Source organism: Protopterus annectens, chromosome 1.part1, assembly GCF_019279795.1.
Source record: "Protopterus annectens isolate FY-2018-M chromosome 1.part1, PAN1.0, whole genome shotgun sequence".
Lineage (NCBI taxonomy): Eukaryota > Metazoa > Chordata > Ceratodontiformes > Protopteridae > Protopterus > Protopterus annectens.
The window spans coordinates 1,121,079,663-1,121,094,913 of NC_056726.1; the positions used below are offsets into that span (position 1 = coordinate 1,121,079,663).

Sequence of the window (15,251 nt, forward strand, 5' to 3'; positions counted from 1 at the left end):
TTTCCTTCAATTGTGAAAAGGGCAAAATAATCCATATAGGACATATGTATTATGAATTTCCCTGTGCAATAGGAAATAGTATAATATAATATTCATGACCTTGCTGTTACGATTTTAGAAGACTTTAGTAGGGCTGGACATTTAGACAAATGGATATAAAAATGTTGTGGTTTAAGAAAAAACATTATAGTCATTTCACTCTAGATGCTCAACTGTATGATAAGGCATTCCAAAATATGAGGCTAGGTTCTACTCATGCAATGTGAATGAAATTAATACACTTCCCCAGGTTCAAATCCATGTTACAAAATATAACTGGTCCATCAAAAATTAGAAGTATGAAAACACTTGAATTTAAAACTTTGCCCTGTTCACTACAAACTCATTGGGTCTGACCTTATGTGGATGTACAAGTGCTTACATGCTAACTCTAACTTATGAAAGTAGCCTTAGATATTACTTTTAACTCTCATTCCAGATCCACCAGGAATAACAGTCCTATTGTATGTTATGACTGGAGTAAAAGGTTCAGTAGGTCTGAGTTATTCAATATTCATGCATGTAGGAGGTGGACTAAAGTTTCATAATACGCAAAATGTATAACTATCTCTGCTAAATCATATGTTTGATCTGGAGATATTTCAGACTAATATTACTTGAAGATTGGCTTCTTATGATCTCACTTCAACTTTCTGGTCATATTTCCACATTGTAAGATTGAAATGTAGCTTTCTAATAAAATTAATAAAGACAAATATAAAAAAGATAGAGATTTTCTTTGCACATTTCTGGTGTCTGACAGTGAAGAAAATTAATGACAGTGTGACTGAAGTAATATATTAAATCTTGTTGATGTTCAAAAACAAGTGCACTGCCACCGATCATATTGGTTATAATTCAGCAATAAGTAACGTTGTTGTGATGAATGCGAAAGAATAAATATGCACAGTAATGTATTTCAACAAACAGCTGTTAGAAGTGCATACACTGTCACACATACAGCAAGCCATGTCAAATAATTTATCATGATCATGTATCTGGCCTTTGCTTTCATAGCCAGATTCCCCTATGAAAACCCCACTAACTTTGATCAACAACGTGTGGTCATAAAAAAGTGAAATTAATAATGATCACAGTAATAGATTTGAGTTATCATTTTTACCAGCCCGAACCAAGATCTCTAGAAAAAAAATAAACAAACACCTTTACAAATGAATAGATAATTTTTGGGCAGTGTGGTCTCTAATCATTGCCTACTGATACAATTAGCATGCTGCAAGTAACTATCACCCAGAAGATTAAAAAAATGTCTCCAAAAACATGAGCCTCTGTTCCTCTTGTCTTCTCCAAACAAATGACTAGTCATCATTAGGAGACAGAGCTAGCACAATGTCATGCACAGTTTTACAGAGTTCCAGATACTTCAAACAGTTCATTTTTCTGGAAATATTTGAGCTGAAATATATATTTTCAAGTTCTGATATTAAGGTGAGTGACTTGACGTGGAAATATGTCAGTTCCAATAAAATTGATGGTCTTTCAAAGGATGCAGTTTAGTGATAACCTAGGGGAATGGTAGACCAATGCAAATCATGCAGGTGCAGCATGATACTGTAGAAATTAAGGGAGACAATGATGGAAATAAAAGAGCACCACAAATAGATACCGAGGATAACATTCAGAACTCCAGAAAGTAAAAGAGCCATCAAAAAGTTACAAAAGATTATTCAATTTTTCTTTAAATTTTTAAAAGATAAATGTTCATGGAGCAGATTTAATAAAGTGCCTTTGAATGCACTTAGAAAAAACTCTTTTCCACATAGAGTAGAGCATGCACGCCATCCTTTTAGGCCATTTAAGTAAGGAGCTTACAAACCATGGCGAATAATTCTCACACTTCCTAATTTTGGAGATAAAAACTCCTGCTGTGAACAGTTAAAGAAGGAAAGCTAATCAAGATGTAAGTGCACAAGGAGATGCTTTATCAACCTTTTATCAAAAACACATTCAAAACAAAGCAAGTCTATACATTGTACAGAATTTTTTTAATAATAATGTGGCCGCACAACTGAGATGCCCATGAGAACACCATGTTAAAATGGAGATGAGTTTGAATTATCTACTATTCCAGAGAGAAATTTCTTTCCTGCAGGAAAAACTTCAGGCCAGGAGTGTTGAATTCACTATAATGAATATGGTAGACCTGCAAAAATAGACTGTGTAATATCAGGTTTCATTTAAATAGATAAAAATACAGTATTCTCTTTGCATAAGTCTAGAATTGCAGCCATATTAAAGCAGGCCTTCACTTTTTGCATGCAGTTTCAGTGAATGCACTTTCAATCAGTGAAAATAGAATACTGACAAGAATAAAATATGCTCAATGTGCATACAGTACATACAGTATATGCTCAAGGTACAAACAGATCTTGTTTAGATGGTACGAGGTTTGGGAATTGAGGTTAAAGAGGCATGTAGAAATTTACAGGGTTTTGATGTTATTAGGAGATATTTCAGACATAGTATTTTTGGACTGATATGCAGTAAGTCATTGCAATGCAATCCTCAGAAGTTTGGTACAGACACTCTAGAGTGATTGCAGAATTCAAGTCAAATATCCAGCATTCCAGAAAATTAATGATATTATTCAGGAGGAAAGGAATATTAGTGAAAAAGATACAGACTTACATGTCAGCACTGTTATGGGAGATAGTAAGATTTTACATTCCGAGTACAGAATGCAAGGACAATATAATGAGTGCAGAGGTTATGGACATTAAGATTTGATTTGGATATTGTTGACAACTACCTCCACTGTGCATAATAAAACATTTTAACTGAACTGCAGTGTATGCAGACTTTTATTCTGAAAGGTAAAAGATGATTTGGTACATAAAGAAGAGACTGGCACCTGTTCAACATAGTTTTGGGTAATTAAAGATAAATACATTCATTCCTGTCTCATTCCAGATTCTTAGAATTATTTCAATTTCATTCCAGTATTCTATTGTCCTATCAATTCTTACAGACTGTTTGGGATTGGGTGATTATAGAAGAGTTATGGTGAATTTTGGGTGGGATGTTGGTCACTTTGATACTGAGTCAGACACACTGATTCTTGAGATATGCTAATGCTGCTTATGTATTCCTGTTGTGTCTGATGAAGAAATGATTCTGTAAGTGAATACTGGCACATTTTAATAAATCTGGTTATTACAACAAAGTGTCTAATGAAACAAAATCAGTATAAAAAGATGCAAACAGTGACATCAAATTAAATGAAAGGACAACTAAAATCCACTCTTTGAAGACTTTCTATAATATCCTGTAGCCACTAACTGAAATCTTTACAAGAAAAAATGAGGAAGATAAGAGTTACCGCTGTAAAATATCAGCAAGGAAAATTATACAGTAAAAAGATTTGACAGCTTATGAAAGATGAGTGCAAAAAGGAAGAAGTGAACGCTTTTAAAACTGACCCCCATAAATTCAATGAGATTAAAGGTTACAAATGCCTGCAATTCAGAAGTTTATGTGCACTGACCATAAAAATATAGAAAAAGATAACAGAAGCCATCCTTGCAAAAGTAAGTGATTATTTTATTTATTTTTTTTTTTGTGGTCAGCACCACTGCAACCAGTTATTTACAGAAGATTACTTGTCTCCTTTCAGTCAGTAAGTATAGACTGCTAATCATATTTGAAGTTTGCTGAATAATATTCAAGCACAAAGAAAAATGGACAAAATATATATATATATATATATATATATATATATATATATATATATATATATATATATATATATATATATATATATATATGGATTCACTTTAGAAGATCGAATTACCAAAATCTCAAACCTCATATGGTCGAGACCAAAAGATCAAGTTTTGGAAACTTGAACTTCTAAAATGAAACCCAAAAAAAACAAACAAAAAAAAAAGTTAAACATTGCTTTTGCAGGGGGGCTTCGCCCCTGCACCCCCCCTACTTAAATATACCAACTCCGAGATCACGCTACAGTGGGGAAAAGGGAAATCTCCCATATTGCGCTGTATGCAGAAGCGCAAAACGGGAGATTTCCCACCTCCTGTCAACACCACAAAAAAGATAAAAACATTACGTACACACAGAGCATACAAGAAGCCTTGCCTCTGTGTGCACGTAACGTTTTAAGGTAAGTAAAGTGTTATTTTTTACAACTTTACATATTCGATTTACTGAAATGTCGATCATATGGTCTCGATCATATGACATTCGAGATTTCAGTAATTCGATTATGTAAAGTGCTTCCACATATATATATATATATATATATATATATATATATATATATATATATATGCAGTTTTTCATAGGGAATCATTCCCTTTGCAGTTTCTAAGTCTGCTGTAGCAATGATTCACATGTTTTGAGAGATTCTTCCCTTCTTTGAGTTGGTGCAACTCTGAAGTTGATATATATATAACTTCATGGATGTGTTAGCTTGCGCCCCACATTAGGAGATACAGAGGAGCTTGACACTAAAGTTAAAATTGATTTTTGCCCTTCTGTCTTTTGGACATTTTTTTTCTTCATTTCTGCTTGTGAGCTTTTCATAGCACAATCCATATTATTATACTTTTTTTGCAATCAAGCAAAGCAAATATTGTGATGTTACAAGAAGTCAAAATTACTCACATGATAGGTGCATTGCATATGTATTGGAACTGCAAGTAAACAAATGCTTGGCTCCAACTTCAAAAACAGTCATCTGTTATGATTCAAGAAAGGCTAGGATGGAAATTCAAAGAAACCATAAGGAACAAAGAGGATAGTTGGTTTTCAGGTAAATTTTTAACAGCAGAGCTGGGTTGGATACCTGGTACCTTATATTTTCCAAACAAAAACAGCCCATACTTTTTCTCGACCTTTTTTGAACCATTACCTAAATTTAAGAGAGATGAAGATGATGGTATATTAATGAATCAGGGTCTGCACAACATTCACCAGATTCTGTTAGCTTGCAGAAAGCACAGAAGATGTTTGCAAAAAACTGTGACTTAATGGTTTATGGAGAGAGAAGAATAAATGTATACTTTCTAATTCATCAACCAATATGTACAGTTATTTAGATATTTTTTTTCTGGGAGCAAAGAGTGTAGTAACCAACATGCAAAGCATGTCTACTAGACCATCTTGGTTGTTAGACAATGCAGCAATGTCTCTACATGTCTTCTTCATATAAAACAAAATTTAAGTAAGTTATGATGGCTGATCCCTCTGTCCGAAAAAGTCAGATTTTGTTGGCTTTGTAAATTTAATGAGGAATAATACATAAGGGACAATGCTACCTATTGAAAAGAGACCAGTTGGCATAATGGTTAAGGTCTTCACCTCACATGCATAAGGTTTAATCCTGACCTCTGACCAATGCCTGTTTGGAGTTTGCACATTCTCTCTGTGTCTCTGTGGGGTTTTTCTCACATCCAAAAAACATGCTGAGTGTTTCCATCTCAAGCTCACCAACGAGTGGAGCTGTTGGCAGCAGCAACACAGATTCTACATGATGCCCTATAGAGGGAAGAGTTGTACAGAACAACTGCTTTGGGCATCTACTGTGGTGCACAGTATCCTCAAGATAGGAGAACATGGATCACAGATTGCAAGCCGTGGCATGGCTAGTCACTCAACAGTGTAAAAATACGTCTCTAGATTATTTGGTCATGTTGACTAATGTTGCCAAAATGGGCATGGGTAGTAACCGTTGATAAGTCAGTTGAGGACCCAGCCCACTCTGATCTATGCCAGGGACCCTTGCTAATGTAAGGAGAGGTATATCTGCCCCTATTGGCCAGTGCCTGCCATAAAGCACAGCAGCCCTAGGTCAATAAGCTACTGACCGGCCGGTGTCCAGTTGCCCAGCCTGGGTTACCTGTGATAGCTCTGTTGAGCAAAAGCTAGACATAAAACCAACCAACCTACCAAACACAAACAGAAAATTGCTACGGTTAATGTAGGTTCACTGACAGGATGCAGCTTGGAGGTGGATGACATGATGATACGGAGGAGGCTGGACATCCTATGTATCCAAAGGGCAGTGCAGCAAACCAACTTGACTTGGGATCCAGACTCTACTACTCAGGAGGGGAATAGGATAGAAATGGTGCAGAAATTGTGGTGAGAGGGAGGCTTCAGAAGGCAGTGAGGAATATCATCAGATAGGCAGGGCAGTATTCATAATCTCAACCTATGCCCCACAGCAAGGTTGTGACAGTGAAGGAAAGAGTGTATTCAGACAGCAGTTGCAGGACCTACTAGATAAAGCAGGACAACACGAACTGGTGTTTATAATGGGTGACTTGTGCCTTGAATGCACATGTTGGGACAGACAGAACAGGATATAAGCACTGTCTTGATACACATGGGTGGGGCAAAAGGAATAAAGAAGGAAAAGCCATTATAGACTTCTCTCTGGCAAATGGCTTGATAGTAGTCAACACATGGTTCAGAAACAGAGACAGTCACAAGATCACATACAAGAGTATCCAACGAAAGTAACACGTCAACCAAGTAAGCAGACCCAAGGCTGATATCCAAAAAGACCACTGCTCGGACAAGAGTATTCCACAAACAAAGAGTTTATTGTACTTCACGATAACAGGGCTCCACACCAAAAACCAAAATGCAAAAACGAAAGAATCAGGTTAAGCGCTTTCATCTGCGTAAAAAGCAGATTTCATCAGAACCATTACTGAAACGCTAAAGCTCTGCTTTTAAGGCAATTTTGGCGCCAAAAAAATCAAACTGCATTAATTACTAAAATTGTTCCAGATACTACTATAAACTAATTGTCACAGCCCTACATATTAAAATAAAATAATATAATGTAAATAATCCTATCTTATAAAAAATAGTTTTGTAAAATAGTTTTGTAAAATTGGGCATATCATATACATACATAAATATTCATATATAACCATAAATATAACAACTGTATAAAAATGACAAACTTTATGAAGATTGAGTATAAAATTCATAATAATATATATTTTTGAATATCTGGTTAGATGATTGAACTATAAATTCATACTAAAAATTCATACTAAAAATATCCTACTAAGAAAATATACTGAGAAAAATAAGTGAGACCACTATCCTACATAAACTATCACAATAGTCAAAACTAGAGAAATGCAATAACACTCTAGTATAAAAAATCTATTGAATGACATATAAAAAATATATCTATAATTAATCTAAAAGCAAAAAAGGTTTAATACTGATGTGATCATTTAGTCCTGGGCATGTAGTGGCGTCACTTAGCATTTGCCACTTGCTTTCTAACAGTGCCAATAAGGTTTTCTAATTCCCTCCACAACCTGTGGTGTCAATATGATCAATAATGCTAAAAAGAAAAGAATGTTCTTGCCCTCTGTCTATAATGTGTTTACTTAAGGCATTATTGATGTCCTGTTTTTTAATCTTATATAAATGCTCATAAATTCTTGTTTTAAATTTTTTCTCTGTCTTCCCAATGTAATACGCATCACATGTGGTACAAGTAGCAACATAAATAGCCCTGGAGGTATTACAATTCCCTCCTTTGCTGTACAAAAATGTCTTAGTGATGTTTTTTAACCTAATAACCTTTGCTTCATTAATATTACTACATTGATTACATGTACCACATTTTGTTGTTCCTTTATTTCTACTGACCACCTTCTTTTTATCTTTAATACTTTCCAACAAATTTTTTAAATTGTAAGATGTCTTAAAAACACATTTGGGAACTGTGCCCACTACTTCACCAACTTCTTCAAAGAGCATACGTGTGGCCACAGTATAATAATACCCAAATGAACACTTTTTTAGATACTGGTAGAGCTTGTAAGGGCCGTAAAGAATCACGAGGAAATTAGGGAGATGAAAATTTTCAAGGGGGAAGATATTATCCTGCCCCAAAAACATACAAAGGGAGATGTTAAGTTTAGTAGAAGTAGTTTGTTAATTTTAGTCATATAGATGAGAACGTACTTTGTTCTGAGATTATACATACTCACAATGGATTAAATGTATATAATTACACTGATGTTGACATTAATGAGGAGTTTTTTTCTTTGTTTAGCAAAGGAATGAAATTCATACCAACGGCAAGATTCAATATTATAGATACAATTAAGGAAATAAAGTTTTTTTGTCGCAGGCTCAATTTGGTGATTCAGTTTAGAGATACGATATGTGAACAGGACAGATATAGTAATCTTAACAAATTGAAGAAAAAAAGTGTATATATACCCAACCATCACCCTAATGTTGCTAATTACAAAAAATTAGTAACTAAAGATATATACTGGTTAAGTCACAATATTAGAACTAACAAAAACTATGCCAGCCTGTTTAAGGACAATCTTACTATCAAGGAGAGGGAATGTTTGAAAAACATCATTGACAATCATGATAATCAAGTAAATATAGGATACAGTCACTATAGATGTTAGGACTAAACACATTTATGACAATGTGAGACATCTTACCAAGGACTCATGGAACTTTGATGTTGTTGACCTTTTCTCTAGCATTCCTAAAGAGATAGGATTAGACTATTTTTGCAATAGTTTAAGGAAATATTCAGGTATGACTTGGGACAAAATTAATCTCACTGTTGATATGATGGGACTGGTTCTGGATCATCTAACTATTCCAGTTCAGGAACTGTTTAGAGAGTAGAGAGAGAGAGAGAGTGTGGGTGCTCTTCCGCCCCCCAGTGTTCGCCAACCTCGTCATGTTAGAATTGGAATCTTTATACATCTTCCCGAGTGAGTACTACAAATATATAGTTTTCTACACTAGGTACCTAGATGACCTATTCATTCTTTGGAAAGGACCAGTTGACACAACCAAGAGTTTTAAAGATTATATAAACAACACAACAAGTTTTTTAAAATGTACTTACAAGATAGAGACTAAAGGTATTTCCTATTTAGACACATATGTGAATGTCAATGAAAAATGATTACATATATTATGGTAGTATCCCCCCCCCTCATGTTTTTAAGAACGGCTTAGGCAAAAATGCAATGCAGCACGTATGTCATCAAATAAAGATATTATGGATAATGAATTGAATGTTATATACAATATGTTCCTCAAGAGAGGTTATCCAAAGTATATGCTCTAAAAATATCCACCCCTGCTGGGTAAACCATTCACACCTTCAAAAAAGGATGATTATAATAATAGACACGTTTGTGTGATATTGTTTAGCCCCTACACCAACTTAATAAAAGAAATTTTGCGCAAACATTGGAATCTTTTAACTATATCTGAAGAAGTTGGTGAAGTAGTGGGCACAGTTCCCAAATGTGTTTTTAAGACATCTTACAATTTAAAAAATTTGTTGGAAAGTATTAAAGATAAAAAGAAGGTGGTCGATAGAAATAAAGGAACAACAAAATGTGGTACATGTAATCAATGTAGTAATATTAATGAAGCAAAAGTTATTAGGTTAAAAAACATCACTAAGACATTTTTGTAGAGCAAAGGAGGGAATTGTAATAACTCCAGGGTTATTTATGTTGCTACTTGTACCACATGTGATGCGTATTACATTGGGAAGACAGAGAGAAAATTTAAAACAAGAATTTATGAGCATTTATATAAGATTAAAAAACAGGACATCAATAATGCCTTAAGTAAACACATTATAGACAGAGGGCAAGAACATTCTTTTCTTTTTAGCATTATTGATCATATTGACACCACAGGTTGTGGAGGGAATTGGAAAACCTTATTGGCACTGTTAGAAAGCAAGTGGCAAATGCTAAGTGACGCCACTACATGCCCAGGACTAAATGATCACATCAGTATTAAACCTTTTTTGCTTTTAGATTAATTATATATATTTTTATATGTCATTCAGTAGATTTTTTATACTAGAGTATTATTGCATTTCTCTAGTTTTGACTATTGTGATATTTTATGTAGGATAGTGGTCTCACTTATTTTTCTCAGTATATTTTCTTAGTAGGATATTTTTAGTATGAATTTTTAGTATGAATTTATAGTTCAATCATCTAACCAGATATTCAAAAATATATATTATTATGAATTTTATACTTAATCTTCATAAAATTTGTCATTTTTATACAGTTGTTATATTTATGGTTATATATGAATATGTATGTATGTATATGATATGCCCAATTTTACAAAACTATTTTACAAAACTATTTTTTATAAGATAGGATTATTTACATTATATTATTTTATTTTAATATGTAGGGCTGTGACAATTAGTTTATAGTAGTATCTGGAACAATTTTAGTAATTAATGTAGTTTGATTTTTTGGCGCCAAAATTGCCTTAAAAGCAGAGCTTTAGCGTTTCAGTAATGGTTCTGATGAAATCTGCATTTTACGCAGATGAAAGCGCTTAACCTGATTCTTTCGTTTTTGCATTTTGGTTTTTGGTGTGGAGCTCTGTTATCGTGAAGTACAATAAACTCTTTGTTTGTGGAATACTCTTGTCCGAGCAGTGGTCTTTTTGGATATCAGCCTTGGGTCCACATACAAGAGTAGCCAACATACAACTCAGGCAGACTTCCTCTTAGTAAGGAAAAGGCACTGGGGTAGAATCCATGATTGCAAAGTCATCCCCAGTGAAACAGTCGCCCCACAGTATAAACCACTAGCTGCCACAATCAGCTGCAAGCAGTGGTCAGACAAGGCTCTAAGCTTAACAGAGACCAGACTGAAGACCTGGTAGTTGACTGGAGAGAAACTACAACAGTTCAAGGAATTACTCAGGGGTCTAGCACCCCAAGAAGAGGAGAAAATAGGTGGAGTTGAACAAGAATGTCAGTGCCTAAAAACAGCATGTGTTAGGACTACATAAAAGATATGTGGCCAAGCCAGGTATGGAAATAAGGTACATAACGAAAGCTGGTAGTGGAACGCAAAGGTCTAGGAAGTCATCAAAAGAAAAAAAGGAGTGCAGGAAGAAGTGGGAGATAGAAAAGACTGACCAGGTTAGGAAGGACTACTGGTTGGCTAACAAAGAAGCTAAGAAAGAAGTTGCAATAGCAAAATATAGGGCATCGGAGGCACTGTACCAACTTCCGGAAAGTGACTCAATAAGGGGCACAAAGAAACTATATCAGATTGCAAGGCAAATACAGAAAGATAAAGAAGATAGTTAGACACCCTTCATAATAAATGCCAGCAACAACCTGCTCACCAGTCCATGGGGCACCTGCTCACCAGTCCACAGGACATCAAAGACAGATGGAAGGAGTATTTCCAGCAGCTTCTGAATGAAGAAAACCCCACAGAAGCTGTACTACCCCAGAAACAGCCTGCGATAATAGCAGAAGAGCAGCTGATCCTAAAAAAAGTAAGAACAGCACTAAGAAAAATGAAGTCAGTGAAAGCAGCAGGCTCAGATGAGGTGACAGCAGATATGATAAAGATGCTAGGTGAGATAAGAGAGAAATGGCTCCTGAAGTTACTAATAGCAGTGTGGAGAGAAAGACATATCCCAAATGACTGGAAAATAAGCATACTCATGCCAGTGTACAAGAAGACAGGGGAGATCCAGAACTGTGGGCAGTACAGAGGCATCAAATCCCTATCACATTGCATAACATTTCTGGAGAGGGTGATTGATAAACAGATACACAGAGTAATATAATGTAAGATGGGAGATGAGCAGTACAGATTCAGATCAGGATGCAGCACAATTAACAACATGTTTGCAGTGAGACAAATACTTAAGAAGAAGCTAGAAATGAGGAAAGAGTCCAACTGGGCATTCCTAGACTTGGAGAAAGCATATGACAAGGTCCCAGGGAAGCTGATCTGGGCAGTTCTGCGGTGGTTTGAAGTCCCAGAAATATTGGTAGAATTAGTGCAGGCTGTGTACAATGACCCAATGACTCAAGTAAAAACAGTGTTTGGCCTCACAGAGGGGTTCCAATGGGAGTGGGTGTACACCAGGATTCAGCTCTGAGCAACTGCTGTTCATACTGGTGATGGACTACATTAGCAAACAGGTAGGAGGGGACAGATCAACAAAGTTGCTGCATGCAGATGATGTGGCAGTGCAGGTAGACTCTGAGCTAGAACTTCAGCAAAGGATAGGAGAATGGAATGCAAAACTGAAGGCACATGGGATGAAACTAAGCACAGATAAGATGGTGGTAATGGCAGCAAACTGGGGAAATCAGAAGAAGCTGAGAATAGAGATAGACAGGAAGATAGTGGAACAGGTAAACAGCCTCGAGCATCTGGGAGGGGTGGTTGAGGAGAAGGGAAGTCTGAATGAAGAGGTCAAAGATAGAAGCATAGGGGCTGTAACCAAATGGCTTAGAGTGTCAGGTGTAGTCTATTTCAGAAGAATGCCAAAGAAGCTGAAAAGTAAGGTGTACAAGACAGTAGTGCGACCAGTACTACTGCATGGTACAGATACCTGGGTAGTAAAGCAAAACAGTTGAAGAAACTTGAGGTGGTGGAAATGAAGTGCCTGAAAAGGGTGGTAGGATGCACACTGTGGGACAGATGAAGAAATGAGGGCATAAGAGCAAAGCCAAAGTAGCTCCAATTGCAGAAATGATCAAACAGAGCAGATTACCGAAGTTTGGACACGTGCAGAAAAGCAGAAGACAATCTGGTGAGGAAGATTTGGGACAGACAGGAAGAAGGTAAAAGGAACAAGGATGTCCAGCACAGAGGTGGAAGGATTGTATGAAAGTCAGGTGTGAGTGTTGAAGAAGGCAGGTGTGTGGCACTGAATCAAGAGAGTTGGCGACAGTTAACACAATACCCTGACCCCATGCAGGAAAAATGGAGAAGGGGGGAGCTGATGATGATAATGAACACCATGTTCGATGCAGTTGAACATGTATAAAATATACTTTAAAGTCTTATTATAAAACATCTAGATGGATTGGTATCTGAAAAAAGAGAGACTCACAGAAATGAAGGCCAAATTATAAAGTGCTAAAAGACAGGATTTAGAAATGTGACAGGTATTAAACCTTACAACGCAGCACATAACTTGTGTGGTGCCATCAAGCGAAATGTAGCAAATGAATATTTAGAAGGAGAAAATTTGGTTCAGGAGAATAAACAGGATAAAATTTTAGCTTGAAAACATAAGTAAAGGACCACACAGATGCACATTACATCCATTAATCCAGCCAGCAATAAAGGAGCTGGGGACTAAAGAAAAATAAACAGAGCCTTCAACACCTTCTACAACTAAAAAAATAACTAGCACTAGGGAGCTAGATCAGGTTGAATAATATATGAATGATACACATCTAATGAAATCAGAGAGACAACATATAGAGAGGTTAAAGAAAAAAATGCAGCAAACGTTAAAATGATTAAAGCAAATTAAGGTACTTCCAAGGGGAAATCAACAAGACCAATGGGTTAGCACCAGCATTTTTTTATTTCTTCAAAACATCTTTTTCCAATACTGGCTGGGGAATATAGACAGAAATACAGAAAAGAAGAAATAGTATTTTCACTCAATTGCTTCAACCCTTGTTTTTTTTTCGCAAGTCTGGCAAGGTTAAAACTAAACTAGGGAACTTAACAAATGGGTGTTTGACCTATGTTATTCTCAGTTTTCATTATCATTTTGCATAAACTAGTATGACCTTTAAGAAATACCTGAACACTGGACAGCAGGATAATTTGCATAGCGAGTTCCATTGGCATCAGTTGCTGACAAAAGACAGTTAGAAAAAGAATTCTCATCTCCATTGCACCGAATAGACAACCAAGCAGAATGGCGAACATTCTCAATGCTGAAATTGGCAGCAACAGCAAATCCACAATTCCTTCCTTTGCAAACGACATTTGCATCCTTAATATCCCAGCTTAACACAGGGACCTTTTGATAATTCCTGTAGTAGTTACTTGAAATGGAAAATAGCACTGAGCCTGAGCAGCGATCAGTTTGATCTGAAAGGGTTGCATCATTTATTATCACCTGACCTGGAGAAACAAATGAAAAAGACAAATATTAAAACAGTAAAACCTTGATAATAATATTGCTTTAAGTAGAATACCCCGAAATGTATTCATGTATACTAGTTAAAGAATCTGTGTTCATTTTAAAACCATGGTTCAAGATAGCTGCAAAATATGTGTAACATAGCATTTCTAAAGTTTGTTTTATGAATAAAGTTTCAGTGGTTGACAGCCTCAGTGGAAGCTGAAAATATTTGCTGGTTGTATCAGCTTAGACATAAAAATGATGAAAAAAACATAAGATGCTGTTTATAAAGATGGTTTCTGATAGTAGTGGCCAGTAGTGCAGGAAGCAGCATTTTAATCATACTGTTCAAACAGCATTTACAGTTACTTGACTCAGCTGTACATTACCGGTCTTACACCAAAAATAATGGGAACTATTTAACCAGTATAATGGAAAGAAGAAATCGAAAGAAATGGTTTTACATTTTGAAAGAGTTGCATGCATACAAACTTGTATCTGGCTAAAAGCAATGATGTAGGCTTTATTATTTTCAAGTTAATATACTTTAAAGCATTGTTAGGAGGAAATCTGCATTTTGTGTGTGTGTGTGTGTGTGTGTCTATATATATATATATATATATATATATATATATATATATATATATATATATATACATACATATATCTGTGTTTGTGTACATGAAGGGGACTGCATTTTAATGTAACATAGTATTTCCATCACAGATTGCAGGAGATCCTGCACTGAGTCTTGGAACAATGGTCAGTGTTTTCATTTCCTCTTCAATTAAGTTGCTCATTTGCTAATTCAGTACTAGGTTACCGGCTTTTACTCTTCAGGATCCTTGTGGGTTAAGAAAAATGAAAGACATATATGTGTGTAAGAAGCAATGCTTTACTCCAACATCATTGTCTTAACTTGCTGCAGACTTAAAAACAAATTCACAAGGGTAATTGTCTTGGTGGCAACCCCCAAGAACTGAAACACAACATTAATTTGTTAACCAGGTAGGAATCACTTGCCACACTGTCCCTTTTGTGGGGTGACAGCACACATTTGTTAACCAAGTAGGCTGTAATGACTCACATTCCCATTTCAAAGGCAACCCAGGAGCAATGTTAGGTTAAGTAACTTAACTCATGATCACAGATGAGGCTAATATGGGTTGTGGGAGTTAAGCCCTGTACTACATTAACTGCAGCTCCGAAGATTAACTCTCTGTGGCAAATGTCAGACAAGTGCATTTTAGCAGGAATGCTTA

The 15,251-nt window shown here is 35.8% G+C and overlaps 1 protein-coding gene across 1 annotated transcript in view; it reads right to left on the bottom strand.

Moving 5' to 3' along the window:
* The window catches only part of LOC122815630 (deleted in malignant brain tumors 1 protein-like), a 201,549-nt gene that overhangs the window by 123,769 nt on the left and 62,529 nt on the right, over positions 1–15,251 (bottom strand). Inside the window, exon 2 of the mRNA XM_044088295.1 lies at positions 13,662–13,988. Within this exon, the coding sequence (XP_043944230.1) occupies positions 13,662–13,988 (327 nt within the window). The remainder of the gene's footprint in view (positions 1–13,661; positions 13,989–15,251) is intronic.